Here is a 25832-nt window from a genome sequence, read left to right as displayed (position 1 = left end):
CGACTTGAGAATCATAAACCAGCACAAGACGAAGGACACGTGATTCGTTTTAAAAATAGGTGCCAAGCTGAGCGTCTCACCTGCAGCCATCGTATGCGCAGGGGTTGAGGGCGAAGAGCTGGCACACGATCGTAGGGATTGGCAAGGCTCCACGGCAGACGGACTGCAGCTTTCGCTGAGGCGCAGATCACACTCTCTCCAAACAGCTTCCTCGATGACGTTGTTGCTTTTGGCCTGGCTCGCTTCTTCTTGAGCCTCTTCTGGACTGCCCCCTCCTTTGTCGTGGGACTTGACCCTCTGTTGACTGCCGTTTACCTGCGCGGAGAGAGAAAGCAGATCCAAATAGGTTGGGGATGAATACAACACACCACTTGCCTTATATGCGTTCATGCACGGAACGCCACTGAGTAGCTTTTTCTGGGTTGACTCCGTGCGGAGAGATTTCTTGATTATGTTGTCAAAAACCCTTTGCGAGTGCTTGCATGCACACTATACCGCATAACGTTGCATTTTTGTCCTCTGCGTGCTTCATCATTGTTGTTTTGAATTTGACTCCATTGGTACTTTTTGGCTGTTTTACCTCTCTTACTCAAAGATGAGCGCAAGAGTCTTTAAGGTATCCTAAATTAGTCAATCAGTAAAAAAACAATAATGTTAAGACGAAAACGACATACTTTTAGACAAAAAACAACAAAAGAATCGTTGCACACCCCCTAATTATGGATTTTTTTGCTGCTGTGATTACATTGGCAGTCTCATCAATTTTGATTTAATTAAAACACGCGCAGACAGTCAATCGCCAAATAAGAAGAACTTAAACATCAATGCCGAACTAATACCACGTGTGTACTGTTCATCTCAATCGTGCTTTTGTGCCCTACCTGCTCCTCCTGGAGAGCAGCTGAGGCCCTTCGAGAGAGGCACTTTATGGTGGCCAAAGCCTCGACGCTGTCCGCCTTCTTCTTGGCTTCGGCTTCTCCTTCGGTCAGGGACACAGCTTCCTCTGCGCACATACAAAGCAGACGGCAAACCATAAGCCTTGCCTGTGGATTAGCACATTTCGCGGTCGACAAGCGCAGGAAGAAAATAATGTGTTACAGTTTCAGTGCCTCACATTTTTTGCGCAAAACACGTTATTACTGCACACCGCAGCGGCGGTTTAGGGTTTAAAGCATCCGTCTCACATGTTCGATCAATCCCCAGTGCCGCCGAGTGCCTATCTGTGATAAAAAGGGTGCAAGCTTTCTCTTGGTTCGGTGCTTGGCTTATCTATCTCGGGTGGAATGCTTGGGAAATAGGTCTCTGACCCCACCTTGTGCAGACGCAAATAACTTGTGCCATTGCGCTCTTTGGCGAAAGCTGGCCTTGCGCCCTATAATTTCATCATTATCACATTTACTGCCCCGTTGGAACGGGGCTACAGTCATCACAAAGCTGCTGCCATCTATCTGCAATTGCATCAGTAAAGCTGCGATGTATAAGCAATGCTGTCGCAACGTACCGAAGAAATTAGTGCGCTTCTACTTCGCTAAAACTACACAGGTTAAGGAAGTGGTGGCATGTGTGGCTTATCAGGCGCCAAATTAGATAGCCACTCGACCGCTGCATAGCATACGGGCTTGGATGAACATCAAACTGACTTGATGTGACGGACAAATTAATGAATTCTTTTCCTAACCAACTGTCGACAAGTCATCTACCGCATAGCTCCATTAACTTTTTTTTTGTCGAACAGAGTAGAGACAGAGTCTCACTGCAGTAAGATGCATTCCATGTACATGAAGATAAAAACGTTGCTCTTGGAAACCGTGACGTCAAGAGAATTATTCCCGCAGTTCAGCTACTTGAATTAGAGAATTCTGTTGGTTACTTGCCACCGAATTGCCAGCTTCTGGCCTCAAACCATGGCATGCGGATGCAATAAAATCCCCGTCATCCGGAAAACCTCTGTCTGAAAGGTATGCAGAAAGAAAGAAAAAAAAAACGACCAAAAACATCAACGCAGTGGCAGCGGGGCCACTTTAACGCAACGGGCTTTTTCGTGAACCCATTACCAGCAGAAACTGGGCGTAGGTTGGCGGGAACGACGGTCGTCTGGGTGTAGAAATATGTCAGCAATGCGTAAAACTTTTCAGAGCGATTATATGAGCGTTTAGAACGGTTTAGATTGTGTTCTGATGATTTCATTGTTGTAAACGTTGTTTTTTCTCCTTTTGATTTCTCATTGTAACTGTGAACTTTTTATTAACCTCTTCCGCTGCACACGCTAGTCGAGAGAGAAGTTATCGTACAAAAAAAAAAAGAAAAAAACTAATGAAAAAGGCAATGAGCGTTGCTTTTTTTGCTGCCGCTCCCAAAGACCAGAATTATAAGCGGTGAGCTCTTACACCAACAACAGGCATGGAACCTTTGTCCCGCGAAATAATTTACACCGCTCCGAAAACCAAGAGCGTGGCTTTTGGCGGCGTATACGTCTATAGGTACATACGTGGACACGGAACAATGCTGGCACAGACGCATCCAGTGAAGAAAGCAGCGAGTTCACAAAATGAAAAAAAAAAACAAGACGACGAGTAAAAGAAAATGTGCAAGATAAAAATAAAAATGACGCTACTTACTAAGCTATCTGTTTTTTTTTCTTTCTCCGTGAAAACAATACACACATATACTTATCACGCGAGGACGGGGAGGAGGGCATGTACTTAGCCGAATATTTCTTAGTAAAACACAAATAGTAAAAAGTGGCCCAGCCTAGCTGCTATCTCCCCGCTTGCCTCAGCTCAGAAGTGGCTCTGCGTTTATTATATTTGAAAAAGGTTAGAAAAACGATACTGAATAGCAAAAAAATTTACCTTATGCGTTTTCTTTTTCTACATCTGCGAACCTGCGACCGGGGAGCAGCTGTTAAGGCTTGATTACTATTTGCTGTTGCTTCTGTTAGCTATTGTGGCAGACGGGCGCTAGTGGATAGAAAAGCAGAGTTCACGCCTTCATGTTTTGCCGCTTTAACGCGCAGTTCGCGCGATTTCTGCGAAGACACTGGCTTGATTCTGCAAACCCGACTGTCAGCTCCCTTTGTGGAAGGCAAAGCAGATCAGTTTTCGGCAACGGTGCTCTTCAGAGAATTCGGCCGCCCTTATGGCTGCTTCATATTTTATGCTACTTTCAACGCTTCATATTATGTCATCGCCGGCTACGGGAATAGAGATTGTGCAAAGTCAAGAAAAAGTGAAATTTTGTGCATTTTGGCGAGCACCACGGGATCATACGACGCCTATGAAGGCCATGAACTTTCGAACGTGAGATATCGCCAAGATATTAGCCGCCGTGTGATAGAGCTGACGAAATGTAGACTGATGCATGAACTTGCTGGAAAAGTGCATAATGTGTTGTTTTTCAGATGCAAGATGATTTACTTTTTTCTTACGGAAATCGAGGAAACATTATTAAATATTTAACACTTTTTCATCAGGTGTTACTTCTGCGCATGCCAGTGAAAAGAAAGAAAAAGCTTTAAAGACTAATTGCTATTGAGCTCGAAATTTGTGAACGATCGTCGGTAAATGTTCGAACATGTTTGGAGATACCAGGAGAGCCACTTCAATATGAAGGCAAATTTTGTATTGTTATTGAGATCACAGGCCGAGGCCCTTCCTCAATCGTCTGAAGGAACCGATTGTTCTCAAATATCCCCTGCTGTCTACTGAAGTGCGGAATGGCCGAGCTAACTTTACACCGAACTGCCTTCTGCGGTCGTCAAAGAACATTGCATTTCCGGCCCACTCTATGGCAGTGGGCTTGAATATCTCTTAGAGCCGAGAATGCATATGAATGAATCCACAACCACGTGCATATTATAGCGTTAGCAGAATACAGGGCAAAACAAAACTTTGTCACCGATCAGATGCGCGTATGTTAACTTGAAAATATTGATTACATTTAGAACTATTTTCTTTTCATAATTTCCAGTGCTTTACGGAATCAGCTGTCCCGCATTCCTGATCTTCCCCACATCTATATGAAAGCGACTCAGGCTATGAGGGACGTTGTAGTGGAAAGTCTCCGGATTATTCGGACCACGTGGGGTTCTTTAATGTGCGCTCACATCGCACAGCACACGGACCTCTAGCATTTCTCCTCCATCGAAATGCGACCGCCGCGGACGGGATAATAATAATAATAATAATTGGTTTTGGGGGAAAGGAAATGGCGCAGTATCTGTCTCATATATCGTTGGACACCTGAACCGCGCGGTAAGGGAAGGGATAAAGGAGGGAGTGAAAGAAGAAAGGAAGAGAGAGATGCCGTAGTGGAGGGCTCCGGAATAATTTGGACCACCTGGGGATCTTTAACGTGCACTGACATCGCACAGCACACGGGCGCCTTAGCGTTTTTCCTCCATAAAAACGCAGCCGCCGCGGTCGGGTGCGGAGGGGATCGAAAAAACGCGTTTCAGGTCAGCAGCCGAACACCATAACCACTGAGCCACCGCGGCGACAGGATATTCTTATTTTGTAGCAAACTGTGGGTAGGAACTACTTTGAGTTTTGGCAGATTTTTTCTTGTACAGTTGTGAACAGATAGGATCGCAGCACTGCATACAAGAAGAAGTCTAAAGAAAGGCCACGCAGTCCCGCATAGCGTTTCGTTCAAAGTTCTTGAAAACAAAAGCAGCTGACACCTAGGCTGTTTGATACCTACCCGTATATAGGTTCTCTTCCAATCTGCTTATGCGTACGGTACGGTACTGAACGATACGGCACGATACGGCACGATACAGCACGATACGGCACGATACGGCACGATACGGTGCGGTGCGGTGCGGTGCGGTACGGTAGATATGGTACGGTATGGTATGATATGATATGGTATGGTATAGTATGGTATGGAATAGTATGGTAGAGTATGGTATGGTATGGTATGGTATGGTATGGTATATCGAATTTAACGTTCCAAAACGACATGAGCTATGAGGGACGCCGTAGTGGAGGGCTCCGGGTTCATTTCGACCACCTTTGGTTCTTTAACGGGCACTACATCGCATAGCACACAGACTCCTTGCATTTCGCATCCTTCGAAACGAGGCCACCCAAGACGGGATCGAACCCGCGTCCTAGGGATCAGCAGTCGTGCGTCCTACCCAATGAGCCACCGCGTTGGTGCACTTACTGGCATGCAGGTCACAAGGTTATCTTCGGTGGCTGGAACTGGAGTTGGCTGTTTTTTTTTCAGCTTTAACATTTTTTCTTTAAATATGCGCACCACCCGTCTCTGGTAACCGTTCTGAACGTGTACAGCATTCCCGTGCGCAGTCGGAGAATTTGTGCAACCCATGCTTTCATCAAAGAATGATTCAAGGTTTGTAGTTGCCGAGTTCGAACAAGCGAAAAAAACAAGATTTATAAACTTGGCCTTTTCACTGCATTCAAGTATAGCCGCACTCAAGAACGCCTTAGGAAGACGGTGCCATTATTGTTTCAAAGCTAAGTCATTACCTGTTTTATACAGATTGCAAGATAAGAGCAATGCCATTTCAACGGCAAAATGAAAGGCACACACAGGCACGCATACGCCCTTACCCCAAAGGAACCACGTTTAATGGAAGAGAAAAACAGGGATTGTGGGATACAAGCATGCCCCAACGAAGCAAGGGTTATGCATCTTTGATTCAACGCGGCCCGGCAGACAGCGCTCGACGGCAAAAGCAACCTTCGGTGTGGAGGAATGCGACTGCGGTACAACGTCTGCCCGGGAGAGAGAGGGAAGGCTGAGATTGGTTGGGGAAAATGCGGGACGTGAGGGGGAGCTATGCGCGCTTTGACGGCGGTGCGCATGCGCGAGGTCATAGTGCTAGGAACGCGGACGCGAAAGCCAGCGCATGGCCATCCCGATTCCCTCTTGCATCTCTCGCAATGGGAAGATACTTCCCCTGTCTGCACAACTTTTGCGGACCGACCGCATTCTTTGCGAGACTGCACCCGACAGCCTGCCACTGCCTTTTTCCCTCCGAGACTGAAATGTTTCCAAGCGCCACGGCCGCACCTCTCATCGCAAATTAGAACCAATGTTGGCCTTACGTTGGCCCTGCGTTGCCGAGGAGTGCTTCTTGTGAGAAATTGAGGAAGGGGAATTAATTTTTAACATTGCGACGCTGTGGTTCAACTAGTTCTAACGCTACTATCCCACACGTACTTCCCATCTTTTTTCTTAAGATGGCTTTTCTTCGTTCTCTTCTAGGCTTTGTATACATCTTCAGTTTTATGTTTAAAGCGCAGAACGCCAGTCAACGCGCCGTTGGTTTTTCTGCTTATTTGTTCGCTTTTTTCGTGGGCATTTCATAAGAAACTCTGACCACGGAAGAACAGTTGTCAAAAGTATAGCGTGGAGAAGAAATATCCAGGAACCTTCGTTATGTGTGCAACAAATTAGCGTACACAATATACCTTCAGTAATATACGTAATCCACAAAACAAAGCGACGACAATTACTTATAACTACGCTCTTCGGAGCCACGAGGACGTGCTTCATGACTCACATAATATTAAATAAACGTCCGCAGCCCGGAAACACATAAAAGAGTCACGAATGAAGATGCAAGGAAGGATGAAGACGAAATGGGAAAACTAAATGTGAGATATATGCACTCATGCAGATTCCGACTCGCCTGAAAAAAAATGTTTTGAAATGTAAAGCACAGGGGTGGCCGCGTGGTGACCTGCATGCAAAAATAGCTCCTTGCGTAACGCAGACACTGCTTGGTAAGAAAACGACAGTGCAAACAATGAGCGCATAGTTGAATAGCTAATAAAAGACAGGAGGGGACCCTGCAGCTCCATTTTACGTGTATGGTGCGATAGCGTTAATAGTTCCGTGCCCATATATGCGGAATCGGTCATTCTCTACTTATCGTTCATAGATCGGTGGGAGTCCTCATAAGACTACTTGCGCAGTGTTGCAGCAGTTAAGCGATACGCCGCGGCCCTGCGATGGCAGGTGCTGCCACTGATGTGGCTTGTGAGACCCAGGTCGCTCCTCCCGAGTAACCTCTCCGGACTAATTATTAACTTAGCTGCCACCTGCCTTGTGGGCAGTTTTATGACAATCCGGTGGACAGACTGTGAAGCATTCACAAGGTTACGGGACCTAGATGTAGCGCCCGCCACCTATGTGACGAACCTAGGCTGCTTCTCTGGGGATATTTCCCTCGCGCCGCCACCGTCCCCGACGACGACGTAGGGTTATCCGCTGAATGGAACCGATAACGCTATCGCGTTAAAACTCACCTTCATGTGAGCTCCCCCAGTTCTGTGATTAAGCAGCCAAAGAAGAACACAGCACTCCAGAAATAAAAAAAAACACGCCAAACAGCATGTTTATTCAGCTTACATGAGTATCCTTCTCGATTCACATAGCTTGCAGTATCATTTACATTTGCCAAACTGGGAGGGTCGTTCATGAGCGCTAATGAAAGCGCCCCGCTTCACTTGTTACGACTTCTCATTGCCCCGTGGATGGCTTCACGGTGAAAGGGTTAACCCTAATTCCGGTCCAGGTCGTCTGTGGCTAAGTTCCGATAGCCAATTTTACAGCGCGAGCTGTAAAAGCTAGATTCCTTCGATATAGCATGTGAAGCCTCCACTTTCCAGATGGCTTCGCCTCCAGCCTCCCTCCACCCAATGACGTGAATCTTGTGATGCTGAAGTTCAGGCCTCAGTGAAAGAGTGAGAGGAGCCCACCATCCACCCACCTCTTAACCCACCTCCGCTCTCCACCTCCACACACCACTCGAGTAACCGATGCATTTTCCCTTAGTACCCCCGCCGGCGGTGCAGCCTGGTGCACATCGCATGACGTACCGTTCCTTTTGATTCCTTGCATTGTCCACAGGTTGCGCCAGTACCGATAACCTTGAGGATATTAGCCGCTCGTCCTTTGTTACAAGGGAAGCACAGAATAAAACATTGTTTGAGGAGGGACTAAGAAAAATGAATGAAAAGAGATGGGCAGCCAAAGTCTTCCAGTGGAATAAAAGGACTAAGCAAAAGTACTGGGTTGAGGACAAGGACTAGAAAGCTTACGACAGGCTACACAGGCAACAATGTGGAAAAGGAAGTTGCCGCAGATGTCAAAAAGAAAGCCAGCCTAGACTGCTGACTGGAGACTAAAAATGAGAAGGCGGGAATTATTGCCTCAATATAGAGCCGGAAAGTGCGATATCCGGAAGGAAACGCAGTATAGAATTTAAAGAGGCAATGTGGCACTAGATCAGGTTGCCTTTTAAGTAGGGAATATAGATGTAGCATGGACATCGAAATTATATTTGTGTAGCGTGTGGCAGCACAGTAGAAAACATTAAAAATGTTATGGTGAACTGTAAAGCTTTACATTCAGATATGAAAGAGCCATCCGGAAGCTCTGGATTTAAGAAACAGTGAAATAAAAATTCACTCATCAACAGTAGAGACGAGCTAGAAAACGGTAGATTATTGATGGCTTAAAAAGCACAATGAAAAATTGCACGAATCGTGACAGAAGTCAAAATAATGAAGTTTAGAACATTGAAAATTGATTACAATGGGAAAGAACCACAACAGAATTCAACGCAAAAAAGCAGATATCAAGCAAAAAATAAAACAACTGCTTTAATTGACTGGGCAAAGTGGCGACTGCCACCACCACGATTCAAAGGGAATGCCAGTATGCCTTGCCAGGCCTTGCCTGTCTGTCAGTCTGTTGCGAAGCGGATCCATGTAGCAGCGCCATTACGGCCGTCTATTCAAGTTATATCAAGTTTTGTATGCAACAGAGCGTTCTGATTGCCACTGTGATTCAGAGACGTGCGTCAAAATTCCTTGAAGTTTCGCCCCCTATAACCTATAACTGTGCGTACAAAATTGGGCGTTGGAAGACGTGAGAAAATACTGAAAAAGCGATGCGTGTGAACGAGCACTACGCAATATAGAAACCGTCCCTCCTTTCCTAAGCTTCCCCTGTTTGTAATTATTTTTTTCCCCGAACAATAGGCTTTTATTAGGGTACTCAATACGCCATTTCATGGTAAAGGCTACAGCAAGACTTTCATTTGAGCTAGTTGGTTGTAGCTTGACATGGTTTACGCAAAATAGCGTACAGGCGCTAAAAGACGAAGACAAGCACACTCAAGACAGGACAGGCGGCTGTCCTGTCTTGAGTGTGCTTGTCTTCGTCTTTTAGCGCCTGTACGCTTTTTTGCGTAAACCATGTAAAGGCTACACCTCGCTTGTCAGCACGGCCTAGCTCTTAAGGCTGCTCCTGCCCTTCGCTTTGGATCAGCGGTGCAGCAACCCACTTACTGTTCGTACTCTGTTTTTTTTTCTTCTTTCTTCTAATCGTGCGAAAGCTTCCCTAAAACGAAACAGCTCAATTCTTCCCCCGAAGCGGCTTGAAAACTTAGAGATGTAAATCAAGAGAAAGTCAGAAGCGTCTAGCATAGAGGCGTAAGCAAGACGCGATTCACCTGCCCTGCGAAACGCAAGTTTCTCGTTCTTTGCCCTCTTGTAAAAAATAACTCGGGGCTCAAAACGTGCTCCAATCTAGTCCGCTCCGAGAACGTTGCAACTTATAGGCCTCACTGATTCTGCGCTATGGCGGCATGTTTCTCAGAAGCAGCACTGAAGTGCAAAAAAAAAAATTGAAAGAGGAGGGAGCAGAGAGACGATGGAGCACGTCCACAAAACGTAGAAAGAAACAGTGTGGCCAGATCATAAATTCCGCCGCCGAGCCGCTGCGAAACCATCGGAACACGCGACTCTGGACATGCACCGTCGTTCAGTAATGGATTGACCGCATGCCGCTGAAGCCGTTACGGGGAAAAAAAAGTATACTCTTTTGATTTCGTCTTTCGCCGGCAGTTCTTTCAACCCTGGCAATTCGGAAAACCCCGGTGCGGGCTGGAAAAGATTAATAACGCGCAAAAATGGACGCGCAAAGTCGGCGTGAGTGCAGGGAGGTTTTCGGGTTTCTTGCGCCGGCTGGTATTTAGGCAGTGTTTCGTTTTTATTTTTTCGTTCGGCGGAAGTAAAAAGGTTGAAGACAAGCTGGCTTGCGCGATGTTGGTATGAATGATGATGGGAATGCGGTACGCAATATGATATTGTGTAATGTAATGTAAATTCTGACGACATGCTCACGCTCACCTGCTCGTGCTTATGTACTCAAACGAGCGTACGCGACTTAAGGTAACAAACTGCACCTATTGTTGTTTTGATTTTATCACTTTTTGTTTACTTTCTTTAGTTAAGCCGCGATTGCGTCATTAGCCAATAGGTTGATCCGACTCGCACCGTGAAAGGGTGCCGAGTTAAGGAAAACATGCTTTAGTGAATCAAATGTTTTCAAAATCAAGACATCAAAGTTCTTTTGTTGACACAAAGCTAAAGAAAACAAAGCAACTAAGGCAGATAGATATTAAAATTACGTGTCATAAAAGTTAATAAAGAAGAGTATAAAAATCAACGGATTTTAAGCAAAAATATTTCGGTGAATGGAGAAATGGTACTGTCGCAATTAAGAAATAATTTACAGGATTTCCAAATGACGTCAGCCAAGAGCGTAATATCAAATGGTGCAGGGTTCTTCACAAGTTCCCAGCCCACAGGGAGTGTTTTTTAGCGGCATACCCTGCCACCTGTGATAGCAATAAAGCTATCAAGGTGCTCAGAGGTGAGAACGATACTTCTCCTATCCTCTATAGAGATTTTGGGTTTTGGTCGTGTCGCAACTGTCCTATTATAAAACTAAAAAGCAGACTTTGTGGCCTGGCAACTTTTGACGGACCCTGCACGTATCAGCGATGTGCAACTCAATGGCAGCTATGTGCAGAAAAAAAAAACAACCCACATTTCGAAAGGATTGTGCGAAACTGTTTCATTTAACTTTTTAAGAGTTCAGTACACGCAAAACGTTTCATTTGAAGAAGTTTTAGAGCATTTAAAAAGCTTTAAGTGTCACAATTTTTAAAACTAGCTTTACTGAACGTGTTTTTCCCATATTTATAAGAAACGCGCAAGATCCCAGTGGCGAATTATATTTGTACGTACACACCGTGTCAACGACCAGCCGGAAATCAGAAAATGTGCGCTCTTTCAGCGAACACTTTTGACTTTTTGGGCGCATTATTCAGAACTCGAAAAACAATTTCGCTATTAAATCCCTGTGTTAATTTTTCACGTAACGTTAAAATTATAAATCTCTCCAGCTTGTAGCTAGAAATTCTCACATATTTGTAGCGGTTTAAATGTTTATTTCATAAATTGAACTGATTATTTTACTTAGCATGGATACGGTATACCAATGCTTGCTTTAGGCGCCTGCTAACAATACCATTCTAATTACATTCCTACAATATATATCGTTTTTTGAACCATGGGCTCAGGTTAGTTAGAAGACCGCTTGGTATAAGTGGACAATGCCATTACACAAGAAAAGGAACTCAATATACTGTTACAAAACAATCGTTAAAAAAACGCACTACTTCTTGTTGTTAATGTTTCAGGCCAACTGCGTCCTAGGTCGAACTCCCTGCTGTAGCTCACTGATAAAAATGTCTCGGCGCAGAGAGCTGATGGCAATGATTTAGACTCAGTACTTGGTACCAGCGGCGACTGAAGCATTCGCATTAAAGGCGAAATGCAAAAACGTCGTTTTGCAGAGATATCATAGCGCGTCAAGAAGTCTTAAGTGGCGCGAATTGGTTAGAAGTCCTGGTACTGCCAAAGAAGGAAAATGGTGCAGCTTAGCTCAGAAAGGCAAAGAACCAGAATAGGATTGAAGGATAAAAAGCAAAATACGGAATAAGTATACGTCAAAAATAGCACAGAACTGTAACAGAAACAGCGACACTCTACTCGACGCGTTGATGGCTCAGAACATCATCATGCAGCCTGACTACGCCCACTGCAAGGCAAAGTCCCAGCAGTGGGCTTTTATTAAGAGCACTGGGCCAATGAACCCTGTCTTTTGCCAGCTTTGCCAGCTATGGCGGTCTTCGTTGCCAGCGCCGTAAGAAGTTTGAAAGCAAGATTTTGCTGTTCTTTGGTAGGTTAGGCAATTCCCATCAATGTGTCCATAAAAGCATGTTACAATATTCCACAGTTATCTCACAATTAAAAGCAAAGTCCAAGAAAGCTCAACCTGGGTGTCGCGTTTTGCCGTGCACTACCCTGATTTGAGCAAGTCCATCAGCCTGACTATTACGCTTGACTGTGCTAACTCACGGTGTGTGCTACTGTCAGCCCTCCTCCATGTGTGCAGAACGTGCTTTCTGAGAGAAAAAAAAATTTCGGAGTGAAAACACATAGCGACGTTTCCATCAATATACATTTTCGAACTTTTTTTTTGTTTACAAATGAGCATTTTTTACCACCAAGAAACCTTTCCTCTCCAGGCTATGCTCTTTCGTGTTGTGGTATGCTGGACACGCTTTCCTCAGCCATCCGAGCTCCCTGTCCTTTTTGCATTAAATATAATTTTTGCGCCTTTACCGTACGGCGTCTCATGACACGATTTGCTCACTTGTAATGAAGGAGTGAGGGAAAGGTTTGGGCTCATGAAGTGGAACAGTTGATGCTCTCACGCAAGCTACCTCTTAGCACGGAAGAAAACACCGCGTTGCATTATCTGCTTTCAATCAAAGAGCAGCTATGACTCCAAAAAGTTCGATCAATCTACCTGCTCTGGCACGATAAAAAATGCAAGTTAACCGCAAGTTATTCACTCGGGCACGTATCTGCGAGTGAAGCAAAATGTAGTGCACGGTCGTCTCATTCAGACCTTTTTAAAAGAGTACGTCTCAGTTTTAATAATGGAGGCCGGTTCGGCTGAAAGGGTCGCCAGTGATGTTTGGCAAGAAACAAGCAAATATATGGCTGCCGAAATTTCATAGAAGAATACCCTGACACACCCTAGTCTGTGCTAAGCAAAGGGTACGGAAATTACGGCGATTGCACCTTACAATAGCTTTAAGATTAGTCTTTCGTTGAATTTTATTGTGGCTCTTTGAAAAGGAAACTTTAAATAAATTATTTGTAAGAATTTTCAACTAAAGTGCACCAGCAAAGAGGTCGCACCGTTTTTCCTCGAGAGATTTCTACCAGAGAGCCTTATTTTAACATTCAGCTAGATCGCAATTGCCACAGGCAGATCGGCTTGCTCGTTCTTCACATCACAGTTGACCACTAAGTATCCATTTGTTGTGTGGTCTTATCAAAAGGACAGCCATCTTGAGATGCTGAACCGAGCTTCAAGAATGCTATATATAGGCGTCAGATTAGGCGGAGCACTGTGCGCTGTTAAAATTGCTGCATCGCTGGGTTTCAAAGCTTGGAAGTTTTATCAGCGGGAAAAAAAGCTCGCGTTATTCAACCTCGAGGAATAGTATGAGAGTCAATGCAAGTCTTAGCGCCATCAACTGCAGAGTTGAATTGATGGCTGATTGTACAATATGAGCAATAAAAGTGTGATCACGCTAAAGACACGAATACTAAGTAAAAATGCAACGCAGGTGTGCCTCAAAGCACTCTCCAAATTACAGAACAGCGACGTAAAAAGACGAGGCACAAAGAAGGCACATTTCAAGACAGGCGCGGTTTTCCTCTGAAAGAAAAAAAACATAAGCAGAGGGATGCGGTTCCACAAACTCCTTCTAACCTGAGTAAACACTGCTTCTTGCTCATTCGCTTCTTCTGTGCTAATCGTTTTTTTTTTTCACGAAATTCTCTTTACCTTCCTGCGTGAAATAATAATAAGATAGCAGAAAAACAATTACACATTTTTTTCTTGGTTCTAGAGCTGTGAGCTACTGTATATTGCTAAAGTCATAAAGGCGGCGGACGCAGCTCCAAATGGGACGCACCCTTAGGGATCACAAAGCTCCCAGCAGGTAATTTTCCTCCCAGAAAACAGTGTGAAGAGCGCTAGTAATAAGAGCGAACTACCAAGGGTTTGGAGAGGCAGTGTTATTTGTACGGGTATACTCGCAAAGGTAATATTTACCCGCACACTACAACTGCTGTCTTACGTGAGCGCCCGTACATCTCCAACGCAGGCGCAGGAAAAAAAAAACGAAGTCGAAGGAACGCATTAGCCGAGTACACTGTTCTCATGTGAAATCCATCACGGACAGCAAATGTACTCAGTGAAGCAGCAGCGTAGCATTCGTGTAGGCCTTTAGCGCGCCAAGCAGTACAGCATTCCCGTACTACATCACGCGCTCAATGTGTACATAAAACTAGTCGCGCTCACTGTAGTGGTGCGTGGCGTTTACTTATGTATGTCTTCCGCGACGCGGCCCGCCGACAAAAGGCCGTAAACAGTTCGCCGAGTGTTTTCTCCCGGCTTCCTTTCGCGCGTGATTGCCCGTCCCGCGGCAAATACAAATGGCGCACTGCAGGAGGTAATATTGCTTGATGTGTCCACAGGACGGAGTAAGGGAACACTGCGGGCTTTGCCACAAGCGACTTGCATGCTCCGCGAACCCACCGCCGGCGCTTATACTAGAAGAGAAGTATTTATTTCTATTGCTTTTTGTAATGGCGCCCACGGAAACGTAAGCACCGCGTTCAACACAACATATTATGACCTGGAATTTCTCGAGTCCTTAACGTAACTATTTCGCATCCCCCGGATACGGATCGTAAGAAGTTTAAGTTTGCCAATGATAGCGTACCATTGACACGTTTTAGGGGCCTTCTGTTAGTCAGGGCTGCCATTCACGTTTCGTGGACAACGATAATTGTTTCAGGGCTCGCATGGCAGAGGGCCTGACTAGGAATTAGTCCAGTCACGTACTGATGCGACAGGAACAGCTTTACGCATGGGCGCGAAAACTGCTCGTTCGTTCTCAACCAGTGTGGAACAGCGAGAGTGACACCGTAGATATTTTCTGACGGTGAAGGAGAGAGTTCCATGGTGGAGAGGGAAGCGCGGATGGGAGTACGGGACGTGCTTGATTCTGGGCGGTAACGTAGCGCTCGCGCGCTATGCATGCAAACGGCGTGTCGTTACGGAAATTCTGAATTAGCGTTCTATATAGGTTGGCTCGGTGACCAGCGCCTCGCAACTGCCGATGATAACCATGTGCTGTGCCGCACGTTCCCGGAGGTGACCAAAAAACAACGGCTCTTTGATTACACCGGAAATCTTTCTTGAGCTGGCAGATGAGAAGATTCAAAGTCAGCGTTCAGACTTGCGGAGTAAGTAGCTTGCACTCTTTCATGCAGTGATTAGCTTTCTTTGCGAAGGTGCTACAAAAACCACACTACGTCACCTATTAGCGTACCCGCGGTAGACTATTATTTCCCAACTATCCTTATATGAACGACTTTCCTCGAAGTAAGCTGCTTTATTTGACCCATAAGAGAGACACAGGCCAATGAGTGTGCGCTCTTTAGAATGGACAGTCTTCGAGAAAGCACCACGACCGTGGGTGGAGTGGGAGCGCTCCCACTTAGGTCATGACGCGGTGGGTTCCGATCTTTAGACCGAGACTGTACCGTATGTGGTCACGTGATACAGATGAGCCTGAGGAGAGCGGGTGCACTTTAAGAAATTGAGGGGGATAGTAAGGAGATAGGAACGTGCAATTATCGTTGTTACCTCTTCCCTTAGGTAGAGGCCAAATGTGCGGGTGCTTTCGCTATCTAAGCACACTCAACCTGCAAACTCGGGGAAAAGCGCTCTTCATAGATAAGAAATTTAATTGAAGCTAATAAAGCTACATCAATCACAATAAGAAAGTGAAAATATTATTGTTACCCAAAATATTGTTGTTGAAAAATTGTTACCCGTTATTGTTGCACTTATTATGTCGATAGAATATGTATTAATTGATGCCGCCTAGAGTTCAACCCGGCGCCTAAAACTGTTTCTAGCGGTATAGCTCAACATCTCAACCCACAAAACAGTCTTGAACACTGCGGCAGGCGCTGTTTGAATACATAGAGAGCGAGAGCAAACAGCTTCAACAACAAAAAAAAAATACAGCGGGTGTTGCAAATGAAATTATCACGTTTTTTTTTATACATTTTCAAACGCGTTTGTGCCACAGGCATAGCTACAAATTTCAAGCAGCGTTAATTTGTATTTATTTCTATTTTCATCTCAACCGAAAAGGGCGTGAACAATACTTGAAACCAGTCTGAAGTTCGTGCTACCACTTCCCTAATTACCGGCGCGATCACTTTCTGTTCCTGATGTTGTGCGGTGAAAAGATTATTTTGCCGTCTTGTTGCCAGCTTTCGCCCATGTCGTGTTGAAAGCTTTTTTGAAATTTGTGCCAGCAATATTTTGTTGTGTGCTTCCTACGGAAGCAGATGAACGCTCGTAAAATCCCTCGCATAATGCGGCTAAATATTAATTTCTGCCAGAACCACTCGTCACAAAATGCGATGCCTATCGATTATACAATCACTGAACGATCTGTTGCCGCTCCCGTAGGCAGAACGTGTCGTGAGCAGAGTATAGAGATAGGTAAAGCCAAAAAGAGAGTTGGTTGGTTTGGTTTATGGGGGTTTAACGTCCCAAAGCAACTCAGGCTATGAGGGACGTCGTAGTGAAGGGCTCCGGAAATTTCCACCACCTGGGGTTCTTTAACATGCACTCACATCGCACAGCACACGGGCCTCTAGAATTTCGCCTCCATCGAAATTCGACCGCCACGGCCGGGATCTAACCCGCGTCTTTCGGGCCAGCAGCCGAGCGCCATAACCACTCAGCTATCGCGGCGGCTCAAAAATAAAGTAGACATATTTTTTTTATTTTACAGCACTTCTGCTAGCAGAAGCTTATGTGGGTCTATGAGCACATCTGAGCGGTCATAAACAAATATTGTACACAACAAGGCTGACATTTAATGAAGTAGTCAATTCAGCAAACCGAAAGCACATGCGAGACCGGCGTACTTTGAGAAGTAATTACATCAGCCTAAATCAAAGTAACATTTTGCCTTTAGCTACACGGTAGATTCATTCACACATTAAACCTGCAGCGCAATAAAAGTTTATCAACAATGCACATCAGCATGAAATCTTTAGTCGCTACCCACTCTTAACATTTCTTAATGTAGAGAGGGGCCCTTCAAACAAGCACCTCGCGAAGCAAGCCGTCAATCCGCAAAGATGTGCAGTTCCTCTGCGTTTTTTGCTTTATTCAGTATCTGCTGCTTGCCTTATTCTGGATTTTGCCGTCTGCTTGCAATCTGTATGCCTCTGTTTCTTATTTCCTGCATCACCATGCAGGCCCCCTTCCCTATCTTCTTTTTTAAATACCATCCTCGTCCTGTCACACCCCATTTCCACCTTTGATATTCTTCCATTCAAACTGTCGTCTTTATTTCTCTGCGCATGTTTGGCGCCTGCTCCAATTTTTCTTTTTTGCGTCCGCGCACGTCACAGTCTCTCTATTACTCGCAGACAGACATCGCGTCACGCTTGGCTTTCGCTTTCATTAAACTCCTGCTGACCCGCCAAATCTCGGGAAGTGCACTGTGAGTGCAGCAGAGCTGAAGAGGGTGAGGCTGTCACGAGACATCATAATCCTCGGACAGTTCCATTAAACTCATTGCTTAGCACTTCCTCGTGCGAAAATGGGCTCGGCGATTTTATTTTTCGTCTGCAAAGAAGCAGCGCCCTCTGCTTCCTCCTCCAATTCTTCTTCAACACATTTACGCTGCTCCCTCGTTAGCTTTAATCTTATTGTTTTTATGTAAGTAGCGATCGTATAAATTGGTTTTTTTTTTACCTTTTTTATGGCCAGACGATGAGACTAGTGAAGTGAGATGGGATTCCGGGAAGCTTTACTACGCTAACGAACAAAATGTAATCTGAAGGGCAGTCTACTTAAAAGACATCCTTTTCTCATTTAACCTGTTAACGAAAGCCATTGAACGTAAGCTTGCTACGGATGACGTTCAGCTCATTTGCAAGTTAAAGCATCTAGTGCCAGAGCGACGCGTGCCAAGTTTTCTGATAAAATTTGCCCTCGCTTTTGTAATGCTAGTCCGCTGTCTTCTCAATTGTCATCTATTTTGCGAACTTTGGTTTACTCAAAATGGGAGAGGTGATTCGCACTCTAGAATCATGATGGAGTTTGCTTCCAAGACTGAAAGAAGGAAGATTTCTAGAACCATTTGCGAGATTTCTTCTAACAGACTCGCTAGCGACAATATCGTCTCGCTACACTGCATCTTTAAGCGCCAAGAAACTCGATAAGTGCGAAGGAAGTAAAAGCTCATTTTCCTGGTTCATGTCGCAGGCTCTAGGAAACAGTCTGTTCAAAATTACAGTCAAACCTTCATTTGCGAGGGCGAAATGAACGCACAAAGCAATTCAAGGGCGTAAAAGTAGGGCACGACTCCGGATAACGCTCCTGCACGTAGTTTATCCCCACTGCATGATAGAGGAGAGAGAAATAAAGAACCGTATTCGCGCGCTTGGCGCTCGAGTGACACTGTAACGAGTTACTGGCAAAACGGCAGCGTAACGCCCAGTCACGCAGAAATGCGGCGCTTTTAACGTCGTGCGAATAAAACGAGCTTCCGCTTTGGTACCCAGTCTCCGCTACGGAAACAAACACAAATGCGAGTCTTCCTGCATTCCCAAAAGGAGTAAAACGCCTGCTGGAATATGCAAACTCTGCTTCCTGCTGACGTCGCATGTGGAGTCGTCGCGCGTTCTTTGCGTCACCCAAAGTTATGACGAATGAGTGGCGAGAGAACTCCTCGCTTAGCATGTTTTAAGTGTAGGTGCGTTTGTGCTTCTGTCTGGGCGCGTTTGTGTTGGAGGAGGGGGACAGATTGGTTCGTCTGGTGTGCGCACGCGTAAAAACCAAAGCGCGGTGCACTGCTTGAATCGTCCTATCGATTTTTTCATCACGGCAGTGCAGGGCGAGGATGATGCTGTTTGTGAATGGTAATGCACTCCGTTGCTAATTTACATCTTTTGTTTGTTCTCAGACAGCGACGATTCTTCGCTGCACCACAACGCTTAAAGGGACCATTTGAGCGGGTTGAAAATGTGGAAGACGACCGCGCGGCTAAAGAAAAGTGCTTGTGGTTCAACACCTTCAACAGCTTCAGCATCTGGCTGGCTGGGAAGAAGCCTCGCTTCACCGTAACGCCATCGCAGTCTTTAATGCGCATTTCACTGCGCTGAACACAGTCTAATTTTCTTACGGTGTAAGAAAAAAGGAAACTCGCTGTAACTAGTATGATAGCCATCAATGAAGACTTTAAAATAAAAAGATGTCCAAACTGTCTATTTCTAGAGCATTTATTTTTGTATGGGGGCTGTTCGCTGAGCTGCTGCATACAGTATACAAAGTCCTAGTGCATAGCGCAAAATCCGTGAGCCTCTACCAAGCTGGAGGCCGGATAAAGCCTCTTGATGCCACTTCGAGCTTTTGACATCCTGCTATAGAAGAAACTCGTCCCTATTCTACTTTCAAGTAATTAGCTTGGCTGTAAGGGTCTGATGAAAAGCTACTGGGCCTCCCATCTCTACCCGGAGCAGGGCTTTGAAAGCAATTGCTCTTCTACATACTGCCCGTAAAAAAATATATAAAACTTGTGCATCATTCTCTTTCGACAGCCACAGAAAAAGTCCGCCACAAAGCTACCTTTGTGAAGAAAAAACTGTTCGGCGCAACAGCGCCCTCCATAGAATCCGTCTAAAGCGCTGGGGATAAGGCTAGGTTGCAGGATAAAGTTTGACGCCCACCGTATTCAGCTCACGTGCAGACAAAGCCGTTTACGCCAGCTACCGTTGCGCACACAAGGACGCCGCGACAGAATGTCTTCACAAAGACCACTGACCGTCGTTCGTATTTTCGGGCCTTGCGCAAGGAGTTCCCTATTTCCGCCGTCGCTACTTCTTTTAGTTCGCGAATTCTACGCCACCTCGCAGCAGCTGCGTCAGCCAACGTTGCGCCCTGTAAAATGAACGGAGCCGTTTAAAACGACTTTGATATGGCGGGTAGTAAAGATCAGGCACGGCATACGGCCAGCATTAAGCGCGAGAATAATCGCCAAGCCGATGCAGTCGCCTCCTAGAAGAATAGATGGAGATTCTTTGTCTGAACACGGTCGTTCCGTTTTCATGGTCGGTTAAATTCGGGGAAGGCGTCCGGTGGCCGTGAAATGAGCCATTCCCCTACGCTCATTTGCGGTCGGGGAGCGTCAGTATAGAGGCTTGTCTTCGGTGGCAAGTAATGTCGTAAGCGCCCTGATTTACATAGCGAAAACGTTAACCGGCAAAATTCGCCTGTGAGATGGTTACAAAGTGACATTTACAGCGCCACGATCCATTGTTCGCCCTGTCTTGTTTGTGGTCGGAGCGTGTTATCAGTTGGAATACCAGAACAACAAACTGGAATTTATTCGTAATTACTAGAAAACATTGGCGGAAAACGCAAGGTAGCTATTTTTTCCATCGTGCTGTTTACCGTAGGATCGCTTTTTTTCTTTTTATACATCTGCAACTTCAGTTGTTTTTGTCCTCTAGAACCCGTTTAGAAAGTCTAAATTGTATGTACCTCCTTTGACAAAAGTAAAAAAAAAAACAGGTTTTTGATTCTCAACCATACAGTGAAGCCCTTAAGGCACCCCTAAAGGCTGAAAGATCTGAAAACGGGAAGACAAGGGTTCACCTTACTTTACACAGATTCAGAGCTTAAGGGCTGCTTTAAGAGCTTCGCTGTGCAGATAAGAAACAAACTAGAGTTGCCCGGTTACTTTTGGCAAAAACGGTACATCTACACCTATACCTACATTGCTAGCTTCACAGCAATACTGCGTGGTCAAGTAAACGCGGATGAGCTCAATTTTGCGTACAGAAGATCTGTGCAGTCCATGTGTTTTAAGACATAGATGACGCTGACACGCCGCCCGAGATCAGACCTTGCGCTGCTGCCAAGCGTTGGCAAGCACCCTGAACATTTTGAAGGGCCAGATCCCCGACTCTAGGAAAATGGCTTTAGTGCAATTTATTCCCAAGCCCAATAAGCCATGCGATATTGATCATTTACGACCGATCTCCCTGACGTCGTGTCTGGGCAAACTGTTCGAGAGGGTCGTGAACGCCCGACTGAAACGACTCCTGAGGAAGACTGATATCCTCCCTGACACGCTGTACGGGTTTAGAGAAAAGCTGTCTACACAGGATATTCTCCTCCGTATCAGAGATGATATTCTGGACAACCCCGGCAGATGTCAGGTCAAGGTCATCCTTGCGCTCGATTTAAAAGGGGCATTTGACAATGTCAACCACCAGGGAATACTGGATGAGCTTAACAGCATCAACTGTGGTGACCGCACATATAATTACGTGAGGGACTTTCTCTCCAATAGAAAAGCGTCAATAAGTATTGGTGATCGGACCTCCTCTCCGTTCAATCTAGGTTCCAAGGGCACCCCGCAGGGAGCGGTCTTGTCTCCGCTTCTCTTCAACCTGGCCATGCGTGGGCTACCAGAGAAGCTAGACCGCATCCAAGGCATTGAGCACGCTATATACGCCGACGACATTACGGTCTGGTGTTGCAGCGGTAATGAAGGGGAAATTCATGACCGGCTTCAGGAAGCAGCGAATTTCGTGTGCCAGGATGCGGCGAGGCATGGGTTAACGTGCTCTCCCGAGAAATCAGAGTTACTCCTGATCCACCGTGGCAAGAAGCAGAATACGGGGCTTTTGCCGTCCACTCCCTCTGTCGCCATTACGGTCCAGGGTATGAGCATTCCGATCAAGAAAGAGATCAAGATCCTGGGAGCCATCATACCCAGCGGCAACACTAACACCACTACAATCAGACAGCTCCAAGCCTATTCCAAACAAGTCTCTGGAATGCTACGCCGGGTAATCAAGAAAAGAAATGGGCTAGGAGAGAAGGAGGCCCTAAGATTAGTTCAGGCTTTCATTCTCTCTAAACTAACGTACGCCACCCCGTACTTACGGCTTAGCAAAAAGGAGAAATACCAACTAGATGTTATTATTCGAAAGGCAGTTAAGACGGCGCTGGGACTCCCTTTATGCACATCCACTAAGTGCTTATTACAGCTGGGGATTCATAACACCATCGACGAACTAATAGAGGCCCACCGTGTAAATCAAATTGTCAGGCTCTCAACATCTAAGCCTGGCAGGAAAATATTACAGAAGCTGAGAATCAGTCCACCCCGGGAAGTCGCTGACAAGATCGACATGCCCATGCAGATGAGATCACACATTACGACTCACCCCATACCAAAACGCATGGATGAGGAATATAACAGAGGACGGAGACTAGCCAGAGCTAGACACCTCTCTAAGCGCTGGGATGGAAACAAGGACACGATCTACGTCGATGCGGCTGGACCCGCTAACGGAGTCGCGGCAATTGCAGCAGTTTCACCCCGGGGAGATATCATTGCAAGCAGCCTTATCCAAGCGGTGGATACCACATCGGCTGAAGAAGCAGCTATCGCACTAGCGATATCAAAGAACAGCGAGGCAACGGTTATGTCCGACTCACAAGCAGCGGTACGCAATTACCTCAGAGGCCGCGTTGACGCTCCGTGTTGGGAAATTTTGGAAAGGTCTAATCCTTCCAACATCCAGATCTTCTGGACGCCAGGGCACCTCTCAACGACGGGCAATGAGGCGGCCAACACAGCTGCTCGAGCTCTCCTCCTCCGAGCATCTGGCACGCAGCCTCTCTCTGACACAGTTGACAACCCCTCACCCTTAAAGCTACGCAGAAATTACGGAGTACTACAAGATCACAAGAAGGAAATATCCTCTTCCTCATAAAACCTTAAGTAAATATGAAGAGCACATAATCAGGCGACTACAAACTAGTACTCTGCCCAATCCTTACCTAATGAGTAAATAGTACCCAGACACCTACGATTCGTCCTGCACCCTTCTGTGGAGCAGTTGGCACACTCTTTCACGCGGTTTGGGAATGTCAAGAAAACCCAGACTTGGACAGCTATCCCGATCAGACTTAAGAGCGCTGGGAGGCAACCCTTAATAGTCGTAGCCCCCTCGACCAGAAGTCGCTGGTTGAGAGGGGTCGGATTATGATGGTGACCAATGGGTTCTCGTACTGAACCCACCCAGTTTTTATGCTCTGAATAAATGTTTTTCCTCCTCCTCCTCCTGAACATTTCGTTTTTGTCTGTCGGCATGCGTGCCATTTATTTATCAATGTGAAATGCGAGAATGCCAGCTTGAACATTTTTGAAAACCTTCCATTGGAGATGAAGCGAGAAATACAGTCGCATGGCAGTGGTGAGGCGTCACGTATCCAACTAGAACAAGAGTTGTACTCAGGGAGCGGAACGCTAAGAGCAGTTAATTGCAACACGAATCTATGGCGTTAGTAGCGAAAGCCTGACTTTTTCATGTACCCACAAAGCGTTAATTTTTTGGGAGCATTATTAGTTACACACGCTCAGGCGGATGCGAGTAACGCGTTAAAAGAGGCTAAAATCGTAAAAAGAACTGTGCGCACCAAACCACACGCAGGCGTCCTGTTTCTTTCTGCTCCTTGTAACAGCCATTCAACCCTACTTCTTCACAATAACATTGAACGTAAAAGTGAAGTCTAAGAAGTCATGAAAAATTCCTGCGCATTTTAAAGCCACCGCTCCTGACAGAAATAATAGTGAAAAAAACATCCTTGCAGAAAATAAAGCTGTCAGGTGCGCATCTACGCCGTGAAACAATGTCGCCAATTTACGACATTATTTCTATTTCACGAATCCCTGCCGTGATTACATCGCATACATCTGTCTCGTGTAGACACGCCCTACACACATCCAGAACTTGGTTTAGGCCACTGTCCCCAGAGATATTAAGTATAGAAGAGCAACTTGAATCGATGCGAAAGAGAAAAACACAGAAGCTGACAAAAAATAAACTCATCGCAGGCGCCATCTGCTCCAGAAGTTAAGTGAGGGCACCGAGAAGGGAACGCAAGCAGGACATCAACCGGCGGGAGCTTCATGAAAGCGCAGGTGCACCTCTCAAGTAGCGACCCTGGTCCGACACAACCCGCCAATCAATTACCCTAATCGACGGCCGGGCTTTGGATAGAGACGACGCCGTAGGCTGGCTCAAACGGGGGGCCAAGTCGATAGTTTCAATGCATAGTTAATGAAGAAGAATTTGTTTTTTGTGCCTTTCGGTTAAGACACTCCCCCTGAAGTGTCCTAGAGAGGCGAAAACTGACAATGACTTTGACCGCTAGTGGCATTACGAGCATAAACTCGTCTGCGGAGCCATATCAGAGGGTTTGCAATTTCCCTTTTTATTAAAGAGCATTCATACTTCAGTAGATGCTCTATCGACAAGCGGGACACAATGTAATGTCCCTACGGTACCCTTAAGGGTTAATAAATGATGATGATGAGGATGAAATTTGCTTTGCAGTCCACGCGCGCGTTTATCTGATAGCACAACTCGCCACTCAGTGCATTCCATCGCCCCTTACTGTGTTCATTTTGAGCTCAATACTTCGGTGGTCTGTTTCCACCAGCTGTTAAGAACTAAAAGAACCAAATATTGCCTCGCACGAGGTGCATGCGAGTTCAGAAGTGCAAACAAATCTCCTGCACACTCTACAGGCAGTTGCGTACTACAGCCAACAAGTGAATTTCAACTGAACATTTAAGAAACATTCAAGAAAAACAACGATGGCGCGATGAGTTATGACTGCTTCAAAGAAAAGTTACCATATTGATGTCTAAAGATTCCATAAGCCTAGACACACCCAGGGTGGCAGTCAGCTTGAAGTGTACACCCAGCATTGCGGGGTAAGCACGCGAGCACGCAGGTTACCCGCCACGGTGCCTCATTGGTTACAGCGTTCGGCTGTTCAACCTAATTACGCGGGTTCCAACCCAGCCGTGGCTGCCACATTTCAATGCGGACGAAATGGAAAAGGCGCCTGTGTGGTGTGCTATGTGAGAAAACGTTAACAACGCCCCTGCGTGGTTGCTCGCGTAATTCCGGCACCGATAACTCGTGCGCGTCTGGAGCGGGGATGGCGGTGATTGCCGGTGACACAAGACGAGAGAGAGAAAGGGTTAAAGAACGCCATAAAAATCCGTATCTCTCCACTGAGGTGCCTCTTTCTCTCTTCTTTCTTTCACTCCCTCGCTCATTTCTTCCATCGCGACGTGGTTCGGGTGACCGCCGAGAAATGAGGCAGATACTTCGTCTTTCCTTTCCTATAATGCTGAATTGGCAATTTTCACGGAGGATAGCACTCAAACAACGAATATTTCCCACATGTTCGAAAACTCACCGTTTGCACGTGCACATCGAACTTGAATATCAGCTAAGCTGGCTAACTATTCCAGCTACGTCTTCATTCGAAGACCTAAAGGCATACTTCTCCGTAGCTGCATTAGAGCATTCGATCAGTAAAATTTTCATTTTCGGGTACGGATTCAAAACTTTTTCGGGAGAATTAGAGGAAAAACGGGAGAATGAAAACAAGGAAACAAATATCGTATTGTAAAATATAAGGCCATATTATCTATTGTGATCAAGAAGATCACACTGTCATCAAGATCATATCTATCGCCTCTTTTAAGGTCGGCGTCATATGAACAGCACATATGACGTATGTGGATGTATGATGGGATATTAGGTTTATTCACCAGCTATTTTAAACAATAAAGGTTTGGCATCGATCCTACTACATGTCATCTGTCTACCACATACTATTTAGTTTTTTTACAACTAATTTTATCATGTGATCCATGCATCGAACCAGCTCCGTGAAATCTTGGTAGGAGTAACCAAACAAAAAAGGGT

The 25832-nt window shown here is 45.8% G+C and overlaps 1 protein-coding gene across 1 annotated transcript in view; it reads right to left on the bottom strand.

The window, feature by feature from the left end:
• Positions 1 to 25832, bottom strand: part of LOC144136672 (uncharacterized) — an 88402-nt gene that overhangs the window by 24575 nt on the left and 37995 nt on the right. The window contains exons 2-3 of the mRNA XM_077669196.1: positions 882 to 1003; positions 81 to 315 (exon numbers count right to left, since the gene is read on the bottom strand). Coding sequence (XP_077525322.1) covers positions 81 to 315; positions 882 to 1003 — 357 coding nt within the window. The remainder of the gene's footprint in view (positions 1 to 80; positions 316 to 881; positions 1004 to 25832) is intronic.

The sequence above is a fragment of the Amblyomma americanum genome, chromosome 6 (genome assembly GCF_052857255.1).
Source record: "Amblyomma americanum isolate KBUSLIRL-KWMA chromosome 6, ASM5285725v1, whole genome shotgun sequence".
Taxonomy (NCBI): domain Eukaryota; kingdom Metazoa; phylum Arthropoda; class Arachnida; order Ixodida; family Ixodidae; genus Amblyomma; species Amblyomma americanum.
The sequence above is the reverse complement of the archived record's forward strand: the minus strand, read 5'-3'. Positions and strand labels throughout refer to the sequence as shown.